This window comes from Salmo salar, chromosome 13 (assembly GCF_965601325.2).
Source record: "Salmo salar chromosome 13, fSalSal1, whole genome shotgun sequence".
Classification (NCBI taxonomy): Eukaryota; Metazoa; Chordata; class Actinopteri; order Salmoniformes; family Salmonidae; genus Salmo; species Salmo salar.
The window spans coordinates 44212423-44236887 of record NC_138303.1 but is presented as its reverse complement, the minus strand read 5'-3'; the positions used below and the strand labels follow the sequence as shown (position 1 = coordinate 44236887).

The following is a 24465-nucleotide window of genomic DNA, read 5'->3' as shown; positions in this document are numbered from 1 at the left end:
TCTCTCTCTCTCTCTCTTTCTCCCTATGGTCAGTTTAGTGTGACTAATTGTCAGACAGCAGAGAGCAGCAGAACTAGGAGTGGTAATAGGTGTGCTGTGTGCATGTGTGTGTGTGTGTGTGTGAGAGGGGTAATGGAGCAGCAGGTTATGTATAATTTACCCACAATGCGGTCCTGTTATCATCCATGTAACCAGAGCGTTTTACAGCAAAGCAGTTTGGCTCTACCTTCGACCTAGCAGCTAATCTGGAGCTCTGTAGACTGGAGACCAGACCAGCACCTGAGTAGGATGTCTATGGGCCCAGGGCCTGTCATGAATAACCACCGCAGTGGATGTGTTGTTGTGTATAGATCATTACTCTATGGGGAGGGAAAGCTCTGGTAGTGCCAGCGAGAGAAATCAGCTGTTTTGTTTTTGTGTGATGGGGAGGAGGGAGGGGTTGTTGTTTGTGTACGTGTGTGTGCGAATGCATGTGTGTTTGCGCATGCATACGTGTGTGTGTGTGTACATGGTGGTGGGTTTGTGCGTGCATATGTGTGTATGCGTGTGTATAAGGTACGTTGTTGCCATGGCACCGAGATGGCGGCCTTGGAATTTACTGCTGCTAATTTAATCGGTAAGTAATCATTGAGGGTTTTTCATGTTTATTTTTTGCACAAATGGTTTTGTTTTTGAAAGTGTTCTGAGAGTAGACCACGAATATTGAACAACTCTGGTTCATAATAATAAACTGGATGATAAGCACGACTGCTTCTGCATCAATCAACACATCTGAGATCCTACGTTGATCTCAGACATTTCTAAGAAAGATGCTCTCATTCAAATGAGGACAGCTATTACCACAGACTTCAAGGCTTCCCTAAGGACAGAGGGCTTGTTTTGTAGGAGCAGTGCTGTACGGTGAGGTCGGTGGCTGGGTAGGCACTAGCTATTATCAAAGCCAGATTTACTCTCAAATAAACCTTGATGAAGCCCAAGTTCACCATACAACAGATATCTCCAACCACCAGAGTGACATAGGCTATTAACCGAAATTGGCAAACACACAGATAATATTATTATGTGAAATATTATTACAAACACCTATATAGAAATACAGTCCTAAAGACATTTCCATATATTTTGTCCCTCGACTCCTTTTCAGTGTCGTGTTCTGGATTTTTCTTTCCTTGGGTTGGATAGTGATGACATTATGGTCACTTATGGCTAGTTGGTTCCAGATGGCAGGAACACAGTAGAAATGTGACGGATTGGTGTTGACCAGGTCAAGCATTGCTTCTCATCTTGTTGGTTGATTAACCTTCTGCTTTAATCTGTGACTTTTACATAGCCTCCCCACATCCTGCCTGTTGAAATCTCCTCCGATGAAAAAAACCAATGTCAGGGTGTTTCACTTGTAGTGCATCAATAGTCTCCACTAAGTGATCAATGAGGATATCACCCTGTGGTGAGTCAGGTAGGAAATACACTGCACATATTGCAATTCTGGAAAGGAAGGCGAGGGAGGCAATATGGTCTGACCTTAACCACTATGCACTAGTTTGTGATGTCAAGCATGTCAGGGGAAACTTTGTTTTGGAACCATGTTTCAGATACAATTGCTATGTCTGATTTAGTGTCCTTGAGACGCCATTCAAACTCGTCTAGCTTGTTGAGTGGGCATTACAGAGAAAGTCTGCTGGTAAGTGCTTATTGTTCTTAGCAGGGGTTTGCACGGAGGCGTGATGTGAATTCAGTTTTGAGCATTCACTTGCTGCCGTAGTGCATTGTTTAAAGTTTGTGGGTGATCGACTGAGTTTTGCGATGAGTCTACTATTTTTATCAACAGTTGGAGATGTCGAGAGGAGTTACGACCTGCAGTGGCGTGCGGTGGTTGCGTTGAGGTCGCTGGCTGGGTAGGCACTATGTCACGACTTCCGCCGAAGTCTGTCCCTCTCCTTGTTCGGGTGGCGTTCGGCGATTGACGTCACCGGCCTTCTAGCCATCGCCGATACACTTTTCATTTTCCATTTGTTTTGTCTTTGTTTTACACACCTGGTTTCACTTCCCCAATTACTTGTTCATTATTTAACCCTCTGTTCCCCCATGTTTTTTTGGTGAGTGATTGTTTGTATGTTCTACGGTCCATTATGTGGGCTTGCTTTATTGTATTGTATTTGCCTATTTTGAGTAAATTACGTTTATTTACTCATATCTGCTGTCCTGCGCCTGACTCCTCTACACAAGCTACACACAGACCTCATTGCACACTAGCTGTTCTCAAAGCCAGATTTTCTCTCAAATCAACCTTGATGAATCTCAAGTTCACCATACAACAGATAGATCCAACAACCAGAGTGACATAGACTATTAAACAAAATTGGCAAAAACAAACATTCACACACATAATATTATTATGTGAAATATTATTACACACAGCTACAGCTGAAGTCAGAAGTTTACATACACCTTAGCCAAATACATTCCTGACATTTAATCCTAGTAAGAATTTCCTGTCTTAGGTCAGTTAGGATCACCACTTTATTTTAAGAATGTGAAATGTCAGAATAATAGTAGAGAGAACGATTTATTTCAGCTTTTATTTCTTTCATCACATTCCCAGTGGGTCAGAAGTTTACATACACTCAATTACTATTTGGTAGCAGTGTCTTTGAATTGTTAACTTGGGTCAAACGTTTCGGGTAGCCTTCCACAAGCTTCCCACAATAAGTTGGGTGAATTTTGGGCCATTCCTCCTGACAGAGTCAGGTTTGTAGGCCTCCATGCTCGCACATGCTTTTTCAGTTCTGCCCACAAATTTTCTATGGGATTGAGGTCGAGGCTTTGTGATGGCCACTCCAATACCTTGACTTTGTTGTCATTAAGCTATTTTGCCACAACTTTGGAAGTATGCTTGGGGTCATTGTTCATTTGGAAGAGCCATTTGCGACCAAGCTTTAACTTCCTGACTGATGTCTTGAGATGTTGCTTCAATATATCCACATAATTTTCCTTTCTCATGATGCCATCTATTTTGTGAAGTGCACCAGTCCCTCCTGCTGCAGAGCACCCCCACAACATGATGCTACCACCCCCGTGCTTCACAGTTGGGATGGTGTTCTTCGGCTTGCAAGCCTCCCCCTTTTTCCTCCAAACATAACGATGGTCATTATGGCCAAACAGTTCTATTTTTGTTTCATCAGACCAGAGGACATTTCTCCAAAAAGTACGATCTCTGTCTCCATGTGCAGTTGCAAACCGTAGTCTGGCTTTTTTATGGCGGTTTTGGAGCAGTGGCTTCTCCCTTGCTGAGCGGCCTTTCAGGTTATGTCGATAAAGGACTTGTTTTACTGTGGATATAGATACTTTTGTACCCATTTCCTCCATTATCGTAACAAGGTACCTTTGCGATTATTCTGAGATTGATTTGCACCAAAGTACATTGATCTCTATGAGACAGAAGGCGTCTCCTTCCTGAGCGGTATGACGGCTGCGTGGTCCCATGGTATTAATACTTGCGTAGTATTGTTTGTACAGATGAACGTGGTACCTTCAGGCATTTGGAAATTGCTCCCAAGGATGAACCAGACTTGTGGAGGTTTACAATTTGTTTTCTGAGGTCTTGGCTGATTTCTTTTTGAGTTTCACATGATGTCAAGCAAAGAGGCACTGAGTTTGAAGGTACGCCTTGAAATACATCCACAGGTACACCTCCAATTGACTCAAATTATGTCAATAAGCCTATCAGAAGCTTCTAAAGCCTTGACATTTTCTGGAATTTTCCAAGATGTTTAAAGGCACAGTCAACTTAGTGTATGTAAACTTCTGACCCACTGGAATTGTGATTAAGTGAAATAATCTGTCTGTCAACAATTGTTGGAAAATTACTTGTGTCTTGCACAAAGTAGATGTCCTAACCAACTTGCCAAAACTATAGTTTGTTAACAAGAAATTTGTGGAGTGGTTGAAAAACGAGTTTTAATGACTCCAACGTAAGTGTATGTAAACTTCCCACTTCGACTGTATATAATAAATAAGGTTCAAATGAAATGTCCATATCATCAATCAAAATGACTGAAAAATGCATTTCAAAATGTCAAATTGTCTCATCAAAACGAAATTCTAGTTTGACAAGTCAAATGCTTTAGGAAATGAAATACATATTAAAGCCACTAAAGAATGGGCAATGCTGAAAATGAGGAAGTATGCTACAAACTAAAAGCTTTTATAAATATTTGTATTTATTATGGATCCCCATTCGCTGCTGCCAAAATTAAGGCAGTTATACAATTTGAAAAACATTACAATACATTCATAACAGATTTCACAACACACTAAGTGTGTGCCCTCAGGCCCCTACTCCACTACCACATGTCTACAACACAAAATCCTGTGTCTGTGTCTGTGCCTATGTCTGTGTCTGTGCATGTGTCTGTGCCTATGTTTGTGTTGCTTCAGTCCCCGCTGTTCCATAAGGTGTTTTTTATGTTTTGTTTTTTAAAATCTGATTCTATTGCTTGCGTCAGTTACCTAATGTGGAATATAGTTCCATGTAGTCATGGCTCTATGTAGTACTGTGCTCCTCCCATAGTCTGTTCTGGACTTGGGGACTGTGAAGAGACCTCTGGTGGAATATCTTATGGGTGTCTGAGATGTGTGCTAGTTGTTTAAACAGACAGATCTGTGCTTTCAACATGTCAATACCTCTCACAAATACAAGATACCTCTCACAAATACAAAGATATCTGAGGCCGCAGCCAGGATTCAGCACTGCTGAATAGATAGCGCCACGGGGGCTACTCAAACTGTATGAAAACCTACAGGTTAACTCCGTGGTGCTGAATGGACAGCAACCCTATTTTCATGTTCATTCAACAGTAGCCTAACCCGCCCCCAAAAAATGCATTTAGGCCTACCTTTACTTGTAAATGAAGTCCATTTAAATGAAATCCAATGAAGTCTGAGGGATTTACAGTTATCCCGTACCAATTTCAAACTGTACAGTCTGACAAGATCAGCCTATAGTCTAATGAAGTCAAAATGCTTTGCATATGTTGACAGGCTCTCTAACTTGCTATCATCAAAACATCTTGACAAAGATTTGACACACTGGGATGCATTTCGCTGACTGTGAGAGCACGAAGTTTAACTTTTGAGCATGACAGTGAATAAATGTAGCTTCAAGCACTTTTTAATCTTATTTTGGCCAGCACCCAATTAAGCTGTAATGCCAACACTGAGGCCCCATCATATCTTTGAGCTACCAGCTTTTCAACGCAGCTGTACTCCCCCAACACTCACAATTCATAATCCACCAAGACCACAGCTTGTTTGGCATCGCTCACATCATCAAATCCCCAAAACGCCTCATTGACTTCGCATTTAGCCACATAACACAAAATCACAGAGATCTGGCCTTTGTTTGTAACATCTGTGGTCTCATCTTCTTCTACTGCAACAAATGGGGCTGCATTAATCTCATCTTCAATGTCCTTTCGAATCACATCACTGACTGTTTCAAACAAATCATTCTGTGTTCTGTTTGATGGACCCGAAAACACAGTGGAAGTCTCCAATTGTCTAGTTAACCTTACGTCTTTTTCAGCAAAGGTATACAATAACTCCACATACTGTAGTTGCCACGATTACATGAGCAACGGTTGCATCACCGCCTGGTAAGGCAACTGCTCGGCATCTGACCGTAAGGCGCTACAGAGGGTAGTGCGTACGGCCCAGTACATCACTGGGGCCAAGCTTCCTGACATCCAGGACCTATATACCAGGCGGTGTCAGAGGAAAGCCCAAATAATTGTCAAAGACTCCATTCACCCAAGTCGTAGACTGTTCTCTCTGCCACCGCACTGCAAGCGGTACCAGAGCGCCAAGTCTAGGACCAAAAGGCTTCTTAACAGCTTCTACCCCCAAGCCATAAGACTACTGAACAATGAATCAAATGGCCACCCGGACTATTTACATTGACCCCTTCAGGTTGTTGAGGTTGCAGCCGCCTTCTACCCAAAAGTTGTCCTCGGTTGAGAAAAGCAGGTAGGGGAAACAGTATTGGCGGCTTACTGGTAGAGCAGTAGCCATTATTTTATTTTTTATTTAACCAGGCAAGTCAGTTAAGAACAAATTCTTATTTATAATGACGGCCTACCCGGCCAAACTCGGACGACGCTGGTCCAATTGTGCGCCGTCCTATGGGACTCCCAATCATGGCCGGATGTGATACAGCCACGATTCAAACCAGGGACTGTAGTGACGCCTCTTGCACTGAGATGTAGTGCCTTAGACCGCTGCGCAACTCGGGAGTTCATACTGTACCCCTGTTGTTTAAACGATAAGATGATTTTCTGTCCCTTCCTGTGATGTAGGGTCAAGCTCAGGTTTTTGCCTCCCTTTCTGGATCCTTGGAAATCCAACTATAGTGTTCATTTTGTTAGGGATGCATGCGCGAAATTATGTAGACATGCCCAAATGTGCAGAGTTTGTCCACACAACATGTTTATGCAATACCCATGTGGAAAATATGAAATCCGCTCAATTCAACGAATGTCAGCTAGGAAAAGCAGCTAGACCTGACCCTGTCCATTAACAATGACTGGTGGCTATGCACGTCAACAATGTTCATGGATTTGAATGGATGGGGAGGCAGGCATGCATACCCTGGTGCCTTTCCTAAGGTTTTGATATAGTATTAGCAAATGTTTTGATTATGAGCATAAAAAAACACCTGAATCATTGAGGAAAAATATGAAATAACAGAAAATAAGCATTTCGTAACACCTTTTTTTATATTAAATGATCCCAGGGTAAGCATTGCCTACGCTGCTTGAGCTGACTGCACGTCACTGCGTAGGACGCCCAAGAGGAAAGAGAGCCAGTTGTAACTCCCAACAAACTCCCAACAAACTATTGTAGAAAAAATAAGGAAGGGAAGCGCTGCTAAGGTACACAATATTAGGTAGACAGAAGGTGCTCTTTGGTAAAAGGGGTTCATTCGTCATCAAAAAAGAAAGGAGAACCAAGGCACTCTTCATATAATTCATTTAAATGCCTTTATTTCTATGGCTTGTTCAATAGAAACAAAGATTTTGAAAAACTCTGACACGTTTCGGCTGCATGGCCTTCGTCAGGGAGTATAAAGATGTGATAATGCAATGTCCTCTTTAAAACAGCATCTTCTGACCCTGACTGAATTGAAAGGGATCCTCACAGAAGCTCAGTAGAATGGTTACATTTCAGACAATAAGTCAAATTTATTTTCAATGTCAGCCCGCGTATAGCTTCTTATTATCTTCTTCCAAAAGTCCACAAGAATCTTGAGCACCTCCCCAGCCAGACCAGTCATTAGGGGGTAATGAAAGTCTGACAAAACCCATCTCAAAGTAAACTGATTACTTTATTAAGCCTTTTCTGGCATCACTCCCAGCCTATCTTCAAGACACCACAGATGTGTTAAGGAATTGAACAGTATAGGTACGGCTTCCTTTTTAGTCTCCGTGGATGTGGAGTCTCTGTACACCACCATTGAACATGAACAAGGATTGGCAGCTATGCACCATTTCTTGAGTACCCGGCCTGAGACTGAGATGCCTCCTACAGAATTTATTGTCTTACTGACTGAATGGACTCTTAATAATAACATTTGTCTTTCAGCAGCGTATTTTTGAACAAGTCAAAGGCGGTGCCATGGGAGCTTGCTACAGCCCTTCCTACATTGGTTTGTACTTAGGTAAATGGGAAAATTACTTCATTTTGGATCCTTCTTAAAACCACTTCTTTAATGTTATATGTTAGGGATGCTATATTGATGATGTTTGCCTGTTCTGGTCTAAGATGAACTTATTTCCTTCCACCAATACCTTAATAGCATTAACCCTAACAGAAAAATCTGTAAAAAATTACAAAAGGTTGTTTGCACACATCAATCTTTAGGAAGCCTACAGATGGGAATACCATTCTGAGGGCAGACAGCTTTCACCCCAAAAGGCTAAAAGACCATATTCCATATGGCCAATTCCAAAGAGTAGGCAGAATGTGCGATCATGAAACCGACTACAGTGTCAAATCTGCCGAATTGGAGAATCGATTCTCTGCAACAAGCTAGATGGGTTTGAATGGCGTCTCAAGGACACTAAATCAGACATAGCAATTGTATCTGAAACATGGTTCCAAAACAAAGTTTCCCCTGACATGCTTGACATCACAAACTAGTGCATAGTGGTTAAGGTCAGACCATATTGCCTCCCTCGCCTTCCTTTCCAGAATTGCAATATGTGCAGTGTATTTCCTACCTGACTCACCACAGGGTGATATCCTCATTGATCACTTAGTGGAGACTATTGATGCACTACAAGTGAAACACCCTGACATTGGTTTTTTTCATCGGAGGAGATTTCAACAGGCAGGATGTGGGGAGGCTATGTAAAAGTCACAGTTTAAAGCAGATGGTTAATCAACCAACAAGATGAGAAGCAATGCTTGACCTGGTCAACACCAATCTGTCACATTTCTACTGTGTTCCTGCCATCTCGAACCCACTAGCCATAAGTGACCATAATGTCATCACTATCCAACCCAAGGAAAGAAAAATCCAGAACACGACAGTGAAAAGGGTTTTCCAGCCACTGCCTGACTCAAACATCTGTTCCTTCGGACAATGGATTACCTTCCATGATTATACTCTAGTCTGAGGTTGGTGACAAATCACATGCATCTCTCTAATCCAAGATGGACGAGTACTTCCCCACCAAAACATTGAGGCTGCAAAACCACGACAAAACATGGATGACAGTGGAGATCAAGGCCGTAATCCAAGAGCATCAGAAAGCCTTCTCCCAGAAGAACACTGTTCTATGGAACAAGTTGAGGAACAAAATACAACGCAAGATCAGAACAACTAGGCAGGCTTTCTATTGTGATAAAATCAAAGCACTGAAAAACTAAATCCAGAGAAATGGCACAAGGAAGTCAAGGCTTTAGCCAACATCTTCAAGTTTGAGCCCACCTTCCACATCGAGGGGCTTAGCCCAGGTGATGGCAGAGGAATAGCCAATGAAATGAACAAAGCACTAGCCTCTGTGATCCAGTTCATACCCCCCATTGACCATTACTGCTTCCCTGCTACGTACCATCAAGACCAGCTCCAACCATTCAGCATGGGATATGTATGAGAAGTTGGTTAAGGTGAAAACACAAAAATCAGACTGAATACCTGGCAGCTTCAAGTTTGCTTACGAGCTAATTGGACCCATGGCCGATGTCCTAATCGCAGACTCATATACATGGGCTTCAACCATCACTAGTCAGGTGAATTGCTGACTTCCTATCTAACAGGCACCAGGCACTTAAGTACCATGGCTCCATGTCGGACAGTGTCAGAGTGTCATATGGCGTCCCTCAGGGAACATTGCTCGGACCGCTGATATTCGTTACATATATAAACACCACAGTAAGCGATGCAGCAGTAGAACACTGGAAGTTTGTGAATGAGCTTAACCTACTAGAGGACAGACCCCAGACAGCACCCTCTTCAAGCCAACAAGACCTGTCTGACCTGGAGTCATGGTCCAGACTGTAGCAATGTGGCTGGCATGAAATTTTGTCAGACGGTTATTGTAATGCGGTATTGACTGTTACTTAACATAAACATGTTTAGCATCTCCAGGCCTCCATGCATACAAGCTGCATACAAGCCGCTGATGTGCGCCTTTGGAACATCTACATTTAATAATCGAATAAATAAATGTAAAATACACCATCACAATAAATCCATGATTTATTTTAGTCAGGTCTAAAGAAGCATTTTATTTTAATTTTATTTTACCTTTATTTAACTAGGCAAGTCAGTTAAGAACAAATTCTTATTTTCAATGACGACCTAGGAACAGTGGGCCTTGTTCAGGGGCAGAACGACAGATTTGTACCTTGTCAGCTTGTCAAGCATTAGGATATGAAGAACATGGATTTCAGAAGAACAGAATATGAGTTGGCCGACTGTATGTTATTGGCTATGCTCCATTCCATAGACTGTAGTCTTGCTTATTTAGCAGACAAGATATGCTTATAAGTCCCGTGCCATTATATTATATCATTTTATAAGAAGAAGAATATAATTGAACTTAGCTGAATAAAATAGAAAGGATATGCTTCCCATTCCGGAGTGAGTGCGCATATGAAGTGGCTATATTGAGCGTAAAAGTGATCATTCGAAGCAGTGCGGCTTGTCAGGATCGTGTTTTGGAGGACGCATGGCTCTCGACCTTCGGCTCTCCCAAGTCTCTACAGGAATTGCAGTGATGATACAAAACTGTAACTACCAATTGTATATCACGAAATTGGGGAGAAAAAGGGGTAATAAGTACAAAAATAATACATTTTTTTATAAAAAATTGTTATCATTCGAAACAGGACCTATATGCTAGATTTAGAATTATTTGCAACTTTAGTTGTGAATGATACAAACCTTAGAATGTCTTAGAAATCAAAACATATATGGGCTGCATGATGCGACTATAGACTATTGAGCAGTTGAGAAAGTCGCAAAAAAGTTTGTGCTCTGTTCCTTGCATCAAGATGCACAGCTGTTCACTCATCAAGTGATCATATTTTCACCCATTCAGACTATTTTCTATTTAATCTTGTCTTTACTAATATGTCAAATTAGTTTAGATTTAGAATGACCAATTATTAAATGGGCAGGAACAGGGGCAGGGGGAAAAAGACATGTAATCTGTAGGCCCTCGAAAAACAAATGAAGGCTGCACGCTTTCCCGCCAGTCCGTTTTTCAATGATACTTGGTAAGCTACTTCAGTTTTAAAGCAGAGCTGTGCATCATTTTTTAATGATGCCTGGTAACCTACTTTGGTTTTATAGCGGAGCTGTGCTTAATATGAGCAGCTGCGAAGTAAATATATGAAAACGTGTTTCTCTCCACGCATCAACCACTGTTTGAGGAGCATGCTCTCGCTGCGTGACAGGTGATATTCCGCTCAAACGCTGTATGCCATGGGCTCTCCAACCATGTTCCTGCACCTACCCAGTCCTTCATTTGGGAAACCAAGTGAAATATGTTTGGGAACATTGATCGTAACATGTTTTCGCAAACAAAACAGATTTCACTTAACTGTTGACACCCCCTCTGCACACTATAGAAAGGAATAAAGGAGAGAGAGGAGGAAATGGAGACGCATGGTGGAGAGATATTCTGCTTAGCTAACTGTCCTCTGCCACCCACTTAATTATTCAAATATAAAAAAAATCCCCTATTACCAGGCTATTCCAAATCAAATACAAATTCACTGTAATTGTAGGCTACCTGTAAGCCGCTCTGCACAATCAATGAACCAACAGCATCGCGTAGGGCTATACGTTCTCTCCCAGACTCATGGATACACATTTTAGAGCGTAGCATAAGGTAACCAGTCCATCCAGTATGCATAATAATACAGTCCACACTCAAAGGCGATTACTCTAATTTATAGGCTAGACCAATTATGTTCCAAAGACATCATAAATCACTTTAGTTTGATGTTTTTCTGCCATGCATAAGATGCTGTAGGCTATGTATTGTATAAGGCACAATCATAATTTTTATTATTTTGTTTTCCCCAAGCTCATAAGCCTTTGCGTATGCATAAACTCCAATATGTATAGGGGTGTTTGAACTCATCATCACCTTAGAAAGCGCTGTCCATTTGTGTTAGGCTTTGAAACAACATCCACAATGACCGTGTTTTCCACTCAGTTTCAACCTGCTGTTGTACTTCTTCAAAATGATCATCACAGTGAGGTGAGTTTTAAAAGCATGATCCTGTTTTGATGATGATAAGTGTTTGAAGTGATTTTTTGATTGTATTCGCATTGATGTCAGAGTGGTTGGAGGAACACTAGAGACCTGAGTACCAGGCCATTAGGACCGGATGGTCGTTAGCAAGTTCGCTACTACCAAATCATGTCCAGAGTGCGTAAGAGGAGATTACCGTGCCTCAACGGTCACGTGGAATTTTACTGCGGTCAGGGCTGCCGGTGTGGCGATGATATGGTCACCGCAACAGCACTTAGTCCAGAGACAGTCACATGATTCTCCACCCGCAGGAATGCAAAGTACTTCACACCTTCATCTCCAGAACATCACCGGATCTACCACCACTGCACATCAATAACTCAGAGCTCCTGAGAGTTGAAACCATAAAAATCCTAGGCATTCTCATCCAGGAAGATCTCCATTGGACAGCACAGGTGGACGCGATCTCCAAGAGGGCCAGTAGACCCCTGTTCCTCCATTAGGAAGCTGAAATATAGCTCCGTCCCACAGCTCCGTCCCACCATGGTGACGGTGTAAACCACATACAAACAGGGCCTCTACCGACATATGCTGCCCCCGGAACGCTCCTCCATCTCTGGTCGTGTTACCCGGTCCTCAACAATGTTGGAATCCATCAGGTGCAGAACCAAGCGCTACCATAGAAGCGTGATACCATACATGACTAGGCTGCTCAACCAGTACCATACATGACTCGGCTGCTCAACCAGTACCATACATCAATAGGCTGCTCAACCAGTACCATACATCACTAGGCTGCTCAACCAGTACCATACATCGGTAGGCTGCTCAACCAGTACCATACATCGGTAGGCTGCTCAACCAGTACCATACATCACTAGGCTGCTCAACCAGTACCATACATGACTAGGCTGCTCAACCAGTACCATACATGACTAGGCTGCTCAACCAGTACCATACATGACTAGGCTGCTCAACCAGTACCATACATGACTAGGCTGCTCAACCAGTACCATACATGACCAGGCTGCTCAACCAGTACCATACATCACTAGGCTGCTCAACCAGTACCATACATGACTAGGCTGCTCAACCAGTACCATACATGACCAGGCTGCTCAACCAGTACCATACATCACTAGGCTGCTCAACCAGTACCATACATCACTAGGCTGCTCAACCAGTACCATACATCACTAGGCTGCTCAACCAGTACCATACATGACTAGGCTGCTCAACCAGTGTAACGTCTGCTTCCAACTCACACCCTCAAACACGTAGATCCCATGAACGCAGCTCACTTTCCATCCCACTTTCCAGCTCACACTCAAACACGTAGATCCCCTGAACGCAGCTCACTTTCCATCCCACTTTCCAGCTCACACTCAAACACCTAGATCCCCTGAACGCAGCTCACTTTCCATCCCACTTTCCAGCTCACACTCAAACACCTAGATCCCCTGAACGCAGCTCACTTTCCATCCCACTTTCCAGCTCACACTCAAACACCTAGATCCCCTGAACGCAGCTCACTTTCCATCCCACTTTCCAGCTCACTCTCAAACACCTAGATCCCCTGAACGCAGCTCACTCTCCAGATCCCAATCACCTGCATTCTGATTACCTGTTCACACACCTGTATGTCATTATCACACACTATTTAGTTCTTTTCTTTGCACCCCATCATTGTGAGGTATTGTTTGTTTTGTGACACACGTCTTTCAGAGCTCTGTTTTTCCCCGTGATTTGCTCCTCCCGTGTATGATAGTTTTTGCCTGCCTCACTAACGACGCCTATTCCCTGCCTGTACTTTAGCCTATCGGATTTCCTGTTATCTGCCTGATCTCCTGGACTATGTTACTAGCCTTTTCCCTGCCTGTACTGTTGCCCTTTTGGACCCCCTGTGTATGACCTTCTGCCTGCCCCTGGACCCATCTACCTGCCTCCTCCTGTGGTCCTTTGCCAAAAACACCTGCTGCGCCCTGCGCTTGAAGCCAGCTCTCTGTCTCCCCTCGTGTTCATTACAACCAGTCCCATACATCACTAGGCTGCTCAACCAGTGGCCTATGGACAGCCACATCTGTCTTACCTTTAGCACTGACAGTTTTCCAAAAATATATGTATTTTAAAGTTGTAGTTTTTGTGATGATGATTATTGAATTGTGTCAAATAATGAATTGACGACTTTGAAATGAAGCATTCTATATGAAAGTTCTCCTGGACTTTTTCTACAGGCCATGTTCCCAGTGTGCTTGTTGTCACAGTTTGACACCATTAGATGTAGTTACGAGCTGCTTCCTTCCCCCATAGCCCTTTTAACTTCATCACGTCTTCAAGTCATTTTGAATTGATTTAAAGGCCAGGGAGAGAGGAAAGGAGAGTTCTAGAGGGAGAGGGAGAGAGAGAGAGAGAGAGAGAGAGAGAGAGAGAGAGTGAGAGAGAGAGAGAGAGAGAGAGAGAGAACTCATTAACTCAATCTATTTTACTCCAAGTTTGTCGAATTAACCCAACATGACCACTCTGTCTTCATTAACATACATGTAATTCTCTGCACGGAATACATCATGTAGCACTTCTAAAGCTCTACTCGTTAAGTTATTTTCTATTCTAAGAACAATAAACTCTGCAGTATATCTGTACACTATATCTTTCTTCTTCTGTTCATTTTTCTCCATAGCAGACCACAGATACAGGGGCAGAAATAGGTCGTCTTTGGGGTTGGAGGAAAATGGCCTCCACATAAAATAGTCTAGTGTTTATTATTTCGGACACTTTTTAATGTGGCTTTTTTCTGCCTGTTTCTTCAGACTGTTATTCTCCACTTGCTTCCTGACCGCTCAGTCCAGCCACGCACGCACACACACACACACACACACACACACACACACACACACACACACACACACACACACACACACACACACACACACACACACACACACACACACACACACACACACACACACACACACAGGGCATGCACGTACACACACACACACACTTCCTGACTGACTGGTCAAGTCGTGTCTGGTCTGGAGGCTAGTCAGCCTGTCTGTGGCTAGAAAAACACAGGCAGGTCTAATACCCTAGCTATCAATAACAAGGAAGTGGTGGGGGAAACGCTGGTGTGTGTGTGTGTGTGTGTGTGTGTGTGTGTGTGTGTGTGTGTGTGTGTGTGTGTGTGTGTGTGTGTGTGTGTGTGTGTGTGTGTGTGTGTGTGTGTGTGTGTGTGTGTGTGTGCGCTCTTCTGAGACCTATCTATAACAGGGAAGTGTAGGAGCGAATGCTAGCAGCTGACAGAAATCTAGACAGGGGCACGGCACGTTGGAGGGTTAACAGGAGCTCTTTATGTGTATTTACAGCTATTTACCTCAACTCACACCAAACAGACACAGGAAACAGCTACTCGCCCGCTGCCTGTGGTCCACTGTCTCTGAGTGATGGTGTAAGTAGACTTACATGCTTTATGAAAAGTTGGGCCAGTCTCTCTGGTTCTGCTATACACTTCTCCAGTTCCCCCAGGAAGTAGCTAGACAGAGAGAGACAGGTTACACACACACTATCACACACAATCATACTCTGCACAGTACATCTTCGACACTCACTCTTTATGCCAGTCGAACATTTGGTGAATGTTTCCAAATATGATCTTGTCTTTCCCCTTCATGTCCTCAGGTATGCCCTTGGTATTCATAGTGGCCATGTAGCCCTGTAGTGGAGACACACACACACACACACACACACACACACACACACACACACACACACACACACACACACACACACACACACACACACACACACACACACACACACACACACACACACACACACACACACACACACACACACACCTGTATGTGACTGACCGGGATTCAAACCCTGGTTTCCCACGCACAACAAGACAGGGTTAACCCTCTGAGCTAAAAGCCTACGTATTACCGTAATATACAGTACCAGTCAAACGTTTGGACACACCTACTCATTCCAGGGTTTTTCTTTATTTTTGCCATTTCATACATTGTAGAATAGTAGTGAAGACATCAAAACTATGAAATAACACACATGGAATCATGTAGTAATCAAACAAGTGTTAAACAAATCAAAATAGATTTTATATTCTTCAAAGTAGCCACCTTTTGCCTTAATGACAGCTTTGCACACTCTTGGCATTCTCTCAACCAGCTGGAATGCATTTCAATTAACAAGTGTGCCTTGTTAAAAGGGAATTTGTGGAATTTCTTTCTTTCTTAATGCGTTTGAGCCAATCAGTTGTGTTGTGACAAGGTAGGGGTGGTATACAGAAGATAACCCTATTTGGTAAAAGACTAAGTCATATTATGGTAAGAACAGCTCAAATAAGCAAAGAGAAATGACAGTCCATCATTACTTTAAGACATGAAGGTCAGTCAATAAGGAACATTTCAAGAACATTCAAAGTTTCTTCATTGTGCAGTCACAAAAACCATCAAGCGCCATGAGGAAACTGGCTCTGATGAGGACCGCCACAGGAAAGGAAGACCCAGAGTTACCTCTGCTGCAGAGAATAAGTTCATTAGCGTTAACTGCACCTCAGATTGCAGCCCAAATAAATGCTTCACAGAGTTCAAGTAACAGACACAACTCAACATCAACTGTTCAGAGGAGACTGCGTGAATCAGGCCTTCATGGTCGAATTGCTGCAAAGAAACCCCTACTAAAGGACACCAATAAGAAGAAGAGACTTGCTTGGGCCAGTCCTTTAGTCTGATGAGTCCAAATTTGAGATTTTTGGTTCCAACCGCCTAGTCTTTGTGAGACGCAGAGTATGTGAATGGATGATCTCTGCATGTGTAGTTCCACCTTGAAGCATGGAGGAGGAGGTGTGGTGGTGCTTTGCTGGTGACACTGTCAGTGATTTATTTAGAATTCAAGGCACACTTAACCTGCATAGCAACCACAGAATTCTGCAGCGATACGCCATTCCATCTGGTTTGCACTTAGTCTTACTATCATTGGTTTTTCAACAGGACAATGACCCAACACACTTCCAGGCTGTGTAAGGGCTATTTTACCAAGAAGGAGAATGATGGAGTGCTGCATCAGATGGCCTGGCCTCCACAATCACCCGACCTCAACCCAACTGAGATGGTTTGGGATGAGTTGGACGGCAGAGTGAAGGAAAAGCAGCCAACAAGTTCTCAGCATATGTGGGAACTCCTTCGAGACTGTTGGAAAAGCATTCCAGGTGAAGCTGGTTGAGAGATTTCCAAGAGTGTGCAAAGCTGTCATCAGGGCAAAGGGTGGCTACTTTGAAGAATCTAAAATCTGAAATATATTTTGATTTGTTTAAAAGAAAATTGGGTTACTACATGATTCCATATGTGTTATTTCATAGTTTTGATGTCTTCACTATTATTATACAATGTAGAAAATAGTACAAATAAAGAAAAACCCTTGAATGAGTAGGTGTGTCCAAACTTTTGACTGGTACTGTATGTACGTTCATCAAATCAACCCAATAACAGAAATGCCCGTTTTTGGAGTCAGACCAAGCTGTGTTTTAAGAAACTGAAGGTATTGTGATGACAATGTTTTCAAGGCCAGGTAATATAATACCTGGGTGGGTGGGATTTCACACTTCATAAGCCGCTGTTTTTAATACTGTACTCTCGCTTATAATACTGTACACTCACCTCTACTATGTACCTCAGGTCTTCCACATACAGTTTCTCTGTCTCTATGAGTTCCTTCAGTACGTACCTGGACAGAGAGACAGAGGATGACAAATATTGCAGACTTTTGGTGCCCCCTGTCATCCCCACCAAAACAAAGTATTTGCAAACATTCTTGACACAGTGACACTCTCATGTAACTGTTGGCAGTGTGTTGATACTTATGGCAATGCTGTGTTGTACATCAAACTTTGGATCAGTTTTAGAGCAAAGGGTTGTGAGGGCAGTGTTGTGTTGTGTAAGTAAAGGTGAACCACTTGCATGCTCTTCTCTAAGGCACTCCTCCTCTCCTCATTGTCAGCTGCGGCTGATGATTGGCTGGAGGTGTCGTCCATCAACACTGAGCCACTGTCATCTGGATAGACATCGGTGGGCTGACTATCCTGATGTAACAGAGGGGACAGGGCATATGGTTATGATATACTCTGTAGTCCGTTGGCATTTTTAATATAGCAGGAGAGAAAAAGGGCAAGGGAAAGATCAAACTGAGGGATAGAGAGGCAATGTAAGGGGGGGGTGAGAAAGTGAGGCAAAGAGAGAGAAAGGCAAAGTGAGAGCGGGAGAGAGAGGGAGGGATGCAAAGAAGCAGAGGGAGAGAGAGAGAGAGAGAGAGAGAGAGAGAGAGAGAGGCAAGGTGAGAGACTGAGGGAGAGAGGATAATGATGCAGGTTGCCAAGGTGACCAGGGAGGGAGAGCAGCCAGACACTAGGGACAGTGACAGAATGATAAGGGGATCTGATTGTCACCAATAATAGTGTATGGTGTGGTAAAGTCACCATGAAAGAGAAAGACAGAGGGAGAGAAAGAAAGAGAACAGGGTCGGTAGAGACAATTATTGGGCTTGTAAAGGAGTGTGGTGTACAGAATGCCTTGGGCATAGAATTACATATAATTTCATTGGATCTCTGTGGTGTTAGCATAGCAACCAATTAGGGCTGGGCGACATGGCCAAGATATCATATCACTGTATGTTTACGTTTTTTATCATTCTGAATAATAAGGTTCTAAATATGCTTTATGGGTTGTGTGTGACACTAGCGTGGCAACAAATGAATTGTCAGTGGTTTTAATGGGCTTTCTCCATTCTGATTGATTTAAACTATTCAGCCAAACTTCAACCAAACATAGTAGGAACACAAAACTGACAGTGAAGTCCTATTGTACATGGGAATCAAAATCCTCTTCTGTAGCCTCTAACTCTAGTACTATACCAATGGTTCCTATTTCCAGAATGATTTGATCAATTCCAGCGTTTACTTCCATCATTTTATCAAGTTATTCAAATCCTGCCCTCATTTGAATTATCATGGGACATGCTGTCGGAGTCAGTACAGCCAACGGGATTTTCAGTGCATCGCGCCGACAGGAATAAACATCTCTCTGGTAAGAAGAAGGGTGGCGATGCATGTTTTATGATTAACGACCCATGGTGTAATTGTAACAACATGCAGACGACACAACAGTGGTAGGCTCCTTTTGTTCACCTGACCAAGAATTCCTCACAATCAAATGCCGACTGTATTATCTCCCAAGAGAACTTTCCTCGTTTATTGTCACAGCCATGTATATCCCCCGGCAAGTGGATACCAAGACGGCCATCAAGGAACTTCACTGGACTTTATGCAAACTGGAAACCATATATCCTGAGGCTACATTTATTGTATCTGGGGATTTTAACAAAGCTAATTTGAGAAGAAGGCTACCTAAATTCTATCAGCATATCAATTGCATTACACGAGCGAGTAACATAGTTTCTCGAACTTCCACATTGCATACAAGGCCCTCCCCCGTCCTCCTAATGGCAAATCTGACCATGACTCCATCTTGTTGCTCCCCTCCTATAGGCAGAAACTAAAACAGGAAGCACCCATACTTAGGTCTATCCAACGCTGGTCTGACCAATTGGATTCCACGCGTTAAGATTGCTTCGATCACTTGTACTGGGATATGTTCCGGGTAGCCTCAGAGAACAAAATTGACGCATACGCTGACTCGGTGAGCGAGTTTATAAGGTAGTATATAGGAGATGTTGTACCCACTGTGACTATTAAAACCTTCCCTAACCAGAAACTGTGGATTGATGGCAGAATTTGCGTTAAAACTGAAAGCACGTACCACTGCATTTAATCATGGCAAGGCAACTAGGAATATGGCTGAATACAAACAGTGTAGTTATTCCCTCCGTAAGGTAATCAAATAAGCAAAGTGTCAGTATAGAGAGAAACTGGAGTCACAATTCAACGGCTCAAACACGAGACATATGTGGCAGGGTCTACAGACAATCATGGATTACAAAAAGAAAACCAGCCCCATCGCAGACATCAACGTCTTGCTTCCAGACAAATTAAACAACTTCTTTGCATGCTTTGAGGACAATAGAGAGCCACCGACGCTGCCAGCTACCAAAGACTGTGGGCTCTTCTTCTCCAAGGCTGACGTGAGTAAAAAATGTAAACGTGTTAACCCTCGTGAGGCTGCTGGCTCAGACGGCATGCACAGACCAACTGGACATATTGAATCAATCCCTATCCCAGTCTGCTGTCCCCACATGCTTCAAGATGGCCCCCATTGTTCCTCTTCCCAAGAAAGCTAAGGTAACTGAACTAAATGACTATCGCCCCGTAGCACTCACTTCTGTCATCATGAAGTGCTTTGAGAGACTAGTCAATGATCATATCACCTCCACCCTACCTGTCACCCTAAACACATTTTAATTTGCTTACCGCCCCAATAGGTCCACAGACAATGCAATCACCATCACACTGCACACTGCCCTATCCCATCTGGACAAGAGGAATACCTATGTAAGAATGCTGTTCATTGACTACAGCTCAGCATTCAACACCATAGTACCCTCGAAACTCATCATTAAGCTTGAGTCCCTGGCTTGACCCCGCCCTGTGCAACTGGTTCCTAGACTTCCTGACGGGCCGACCCCAGGTGGTGAAGGTAGGAAACAACATCTCCACTCCGCTGATCCTCAACACAGGGGCTCCACAATGGTGCGTTCTCAGCCCTCTCCTGTACTCTCTGTTCACCCACGACTGTGTGGCCATACATGCCTCCAACTCAATCATCAAGTTTGCAGACGACACAACAGTGGTAGGCTTGATTACCAACAATGACGAGACGGCCTACAGGGAGGAGGTGAGGTCAGGAAAATAACCTCTCACTCAATGTTAGCAAAACAAATGAGATGATCGTGAACTTCAGGAAACAGCAAAGGGAGCACCCCCCATCCACATCGACGGGACAGCACTGGAGAAGGTGGAAAGTTTTAAGTTCCTCTGTGTACATATCACTGACAAACTGAAATGGTCCACGCACACAGACAGTGTGGTGAAGAAGGTGCAGCAGCGCCTCTTCAACCTCAGGAGGCTGAACAAATTTGGCTTGTCACCGGAAAAACCTCACTAACTTTTACAGGTGCACAATCGAGAGCATCCTGTCGGGCTGTATCACCGCCTGGTACGGCAACTGTACAGCCCACAACCGCAGGGCTCTCCAGAGGGTGGTTCGGTCTGCACAATGCATCACCGTGGGAAAACTACCTGCCCTCCAGGACACCTACAACCCCCAATGTCACAGGAAGGCAAAAAAGATCATCAAGGACAACAACCACCCGAGTCATTGCCTGTTCATCCGCTTCCATCCAGAAGGCGAGCTCAGTACAGGTGCATCAAAGCTGGGACAGAGAGATTTAAAAACAGCTTCTATCTCAAGGCCATCAGATTGTTAAACAGCCATCACTAGCACAGAGAGGCGGCTGCCTACCTGCAGACTTGATATCATTGGCCACTTTATTAAATGGAACACTAGTCACTTTAATAATGCCACTTTAAGAATGTTTACATATCTCGCATTACTTATCTCATATGTATATACTGTATACTGTATCCTACACTATCTACTCTATACTATCTATTGCATCTTAGCCGCTCTGTCACTGCTCATCCATATATTTTATATTTATATATTATCATCCCATTCCTTTCTAGATTGTGTGTATTAGGTTTTGTTGTGGAATTCGTTAGATATTACCTGTTAGATACTGATGCGCTGTCTAATCTAGAAGCATTTCACTACACTCGCAATAACATCTGCTAACCATGTGTATGTGACCAATACAATTTGATTTGATTTGATTTTGATTTGATCACTTGGGGTGACGATGTCTCAAATAAAATAAAAAGTCAGGTTTATGTCCCTAGATTTCAAAATGTATCAGGTTTTCCTTCTTAAAGCAATTTATACAGGTAATTCTGATATGTACCCTAGAGGTCAAAGCTCAAAGTTCTGTTGACCTTCCCATTCCTGAAAATGTGTCTGATGGATAGCTGTGAATCTAAGCTTTCCAATGAGTTATGATTAAAGGGTATAAGTGTGCAACAACTTGTTGTATGCTGACATTGTTTGTCATAGGGTGAAATCCCTTTGGGAAAAAGGAATGGGATGGAGGGATGAAAGAAAGAGTGATAACACAGAGATAGGGGTGGAAAAAGTACCCAATTGTCAAACTTGAGTATAAGTAAAGATACCTTAATATAAAATGACTCAAGTAATAGTGAAAGTCACCCAGGAAAATCCGACTTGGGTAGAAGTGTAAAAGTGATATGGTTTTAAATACATTTAAGTATCAAAAGTAAATGTAATTTCTAAAATGTAACGTAAAAGAGTAAATCATTTCAACTTCCTTATATTAGGCAAACCAGACGGCACGATTTTCTTGTTTTTTAACTTACAGATATCTAGGGGCACACTCCAGCACTCAGATATTATTTACAAACAAAGCATTTGTGTTTACTGAGTCCGCCAGAACAGATGAAGTAGGGATAACCAGGGATCTTCTCTTGAAGTGCGTGAATTAGACCAGTACGGGACCTTGTGTCATCATCCACTTCAACATCCACACCCAATCAATTCAGGAAGAGTGGGACATAGTAAACAAACATGTCGCAGCGATCTAATCAACTGAGTTGATGAGGTACGTATGAGTGCCTTTTCACAGGCTACTTTCCTGGAACTTAGATACATTCCCATGGAGATCCCTGAACATTGAAGCATTCTCTCTACACTACAGAAATGCTTGTGTGAGCAGTAAAATACACGGTCATGCTTGTGTGAGAAATAAGCATCTCTTGTTCATTGGCCACGGTCTTCTGCTTACAATAGAACTGAATGTGTGTTTGTCAACCTTCTGAAGATTTACACACACTGACTCCCCTCAGCGAACCACTCCTTTTCTTGTGAAAGTCTCTCTTCTTTGTTGAGCAACGCCGTTCAGCTTCATCAGCGTTCATTCTGCCTTATTCATTCACTCGTGACTGAGTAAACCTTCTGTCTGACCTCACTTCTAGGCCTCCATGTTCCGGCCGTGCACATCTTCCCTTGACTTAGACCCACAGTACACAACTAATCAAACACCCGCATCCTAAACGCACTCTACACACGCATACACATGGATTTTGTATTGTAGATACACTATACAGTGCCTTCGGAAAGTATTCAGACCCCTTGAATTTTTCCACATTTTGTTGCGTTACAGCCTTATTCTAAAATGGATTCAATTGTTTTTTCCCCTTTATCACTCTACACACCGAGCCCCATAATGACAAAGCAAAAACAGGTTTTTAGACATTTTTGCTCATTTATAATTTAAAAATACCACATTTATATAAGTATTCAGACACTTTACTCAGTACTTTGTTGAAGCACCTTTGGCACCGATTACAGCATTGAGTCTTCTCAGATATGACGCTACACGCTTGGCACACCTGTATTTGTGGAGTTTGTTCCATTCTTCTCTGCAGATCCTCTCAATCTCTGTCAGGTTGGATGGGGAGCATTGCTGCACAGCTATTTTCAGGTCGCTCCAGAAATGTTAGAGCAGGCTGTGGCTGGGCCACTAAAGGACATTCAGAGACTTGTCCCGAAGCCACTCCTGCATTGTCTTGGCTGTGTGCTTAGGGTCGTTGTCCTGTTAGAAAGTGAACCTTCGCCCCTGTCTGAGGTCCTGAATGCTCTGGAGCAGGTTTTCATCAAGGATCTCTCTGTACTTTGCTCCGTTCATCTTTGCCTCGATCCTGACTACTCTCCCAGTCCCTGCCGCTGAAGAACATCCCCACAGCATGATGCTGCCACCACCATGCTTCACCGTAGGGATGGTGCCAGGTTTCCACCAGACGTGAGGCTTGGCATCAAGGCCATAGAGTTCAATCTTGGTTTCATCAGACCAGAGAATCTTGTTTCTCATGGTCTGAGAGTCCTTTAGGTGCCTTTTGGCAAACTCCAAGCGGGCTGTCATGTGCCTTTTACTGAGGAGTGGCTTCCGTCTGGCCCCTCTGCCATAAAGGCCTGATTGAGCGTAGCCGTAGCGCTTAAAAATCGTCTATCCTCGGTTGCAACACTCACTACCGAGCTCCAAACAGTCTCTGGAAGCAATCCCAGCACAAGAATTGTCTGTCGGGAGCCTCATGAAATGGGCTTCCATGGCCGAGCAGCCATACACAAGCCTAAGATCACCATGCACCATATTAAGTGTCAGCTTGAGTGGTGTAAAGCTCGCCGCCATTGGACTCTGGAGCAGTGGAAACACATTCTCTGGAATGATTTTTCACGCTTAATCATCTGGCAGTCCGACGGACAAATCTGTGTTTGGCGGATGCCACGAGAACGCTACCTGCCCGAATGCATAGTGCCAACTGTAAAGTTTGGTGGAGGAGGAATAATGGTTTGGGGCTGTTTTTCATGGCTTGGTTTAGGCCCCTTAGTTCCAGTGAAGGGAAATCTTAACGCTACAGAAAACAATGAAATTCTATTCGATTCAGTGCTTCCAACTTTGTGGCAACAGTTTGGGGAAGGCCCTTTCCTGTTTCAGCATAAAAATGACCCGGTGCACAAAGCGAGGTCCGTACAGAAATGGTTTGTTGAGATCAGTTTTGAAGAACTTGACTCGCCTGCATAGAGCCCTGCCGTCAACCCCA

General features: G+C 43.3%; 1 protein-coding gene across 5 annotated transcripts in view; it reads right to left on the bottom strand.

Annotated features, from left to right (window-relative positions):
• Positions 1-24465, bottom strand: part of arhgef25a (Rho guanine nucleotide exchange factor (GEF) 25a) — a 139326-nt gene that overhangs the window by 14084 nt on the left and 100777 nt on the right. For all 5 annotated transcript variants that reach the window (XM_045693292.2, XM_045693293.2, XM_045693296.2 and 2 more), the window contains 4 exons: positions 17744-17865; positions 17444-17510; positions 15374-15477; positions 15228-15297 (listed from right to left, as the gene is read on the bottom strand). In XM_045693292.2, the coding sequence (XP_045549248.1) occupies positions 15228-15297; positions 15374-15477; positions 17444-17510; positions 17744-17865 (363 nt within the window). The remainder of the gene's footprint in view (positions 1-15227; positions 15298-15373; positions 15478-17443; positions 17511-17743; positions 17866-24465) is intronic.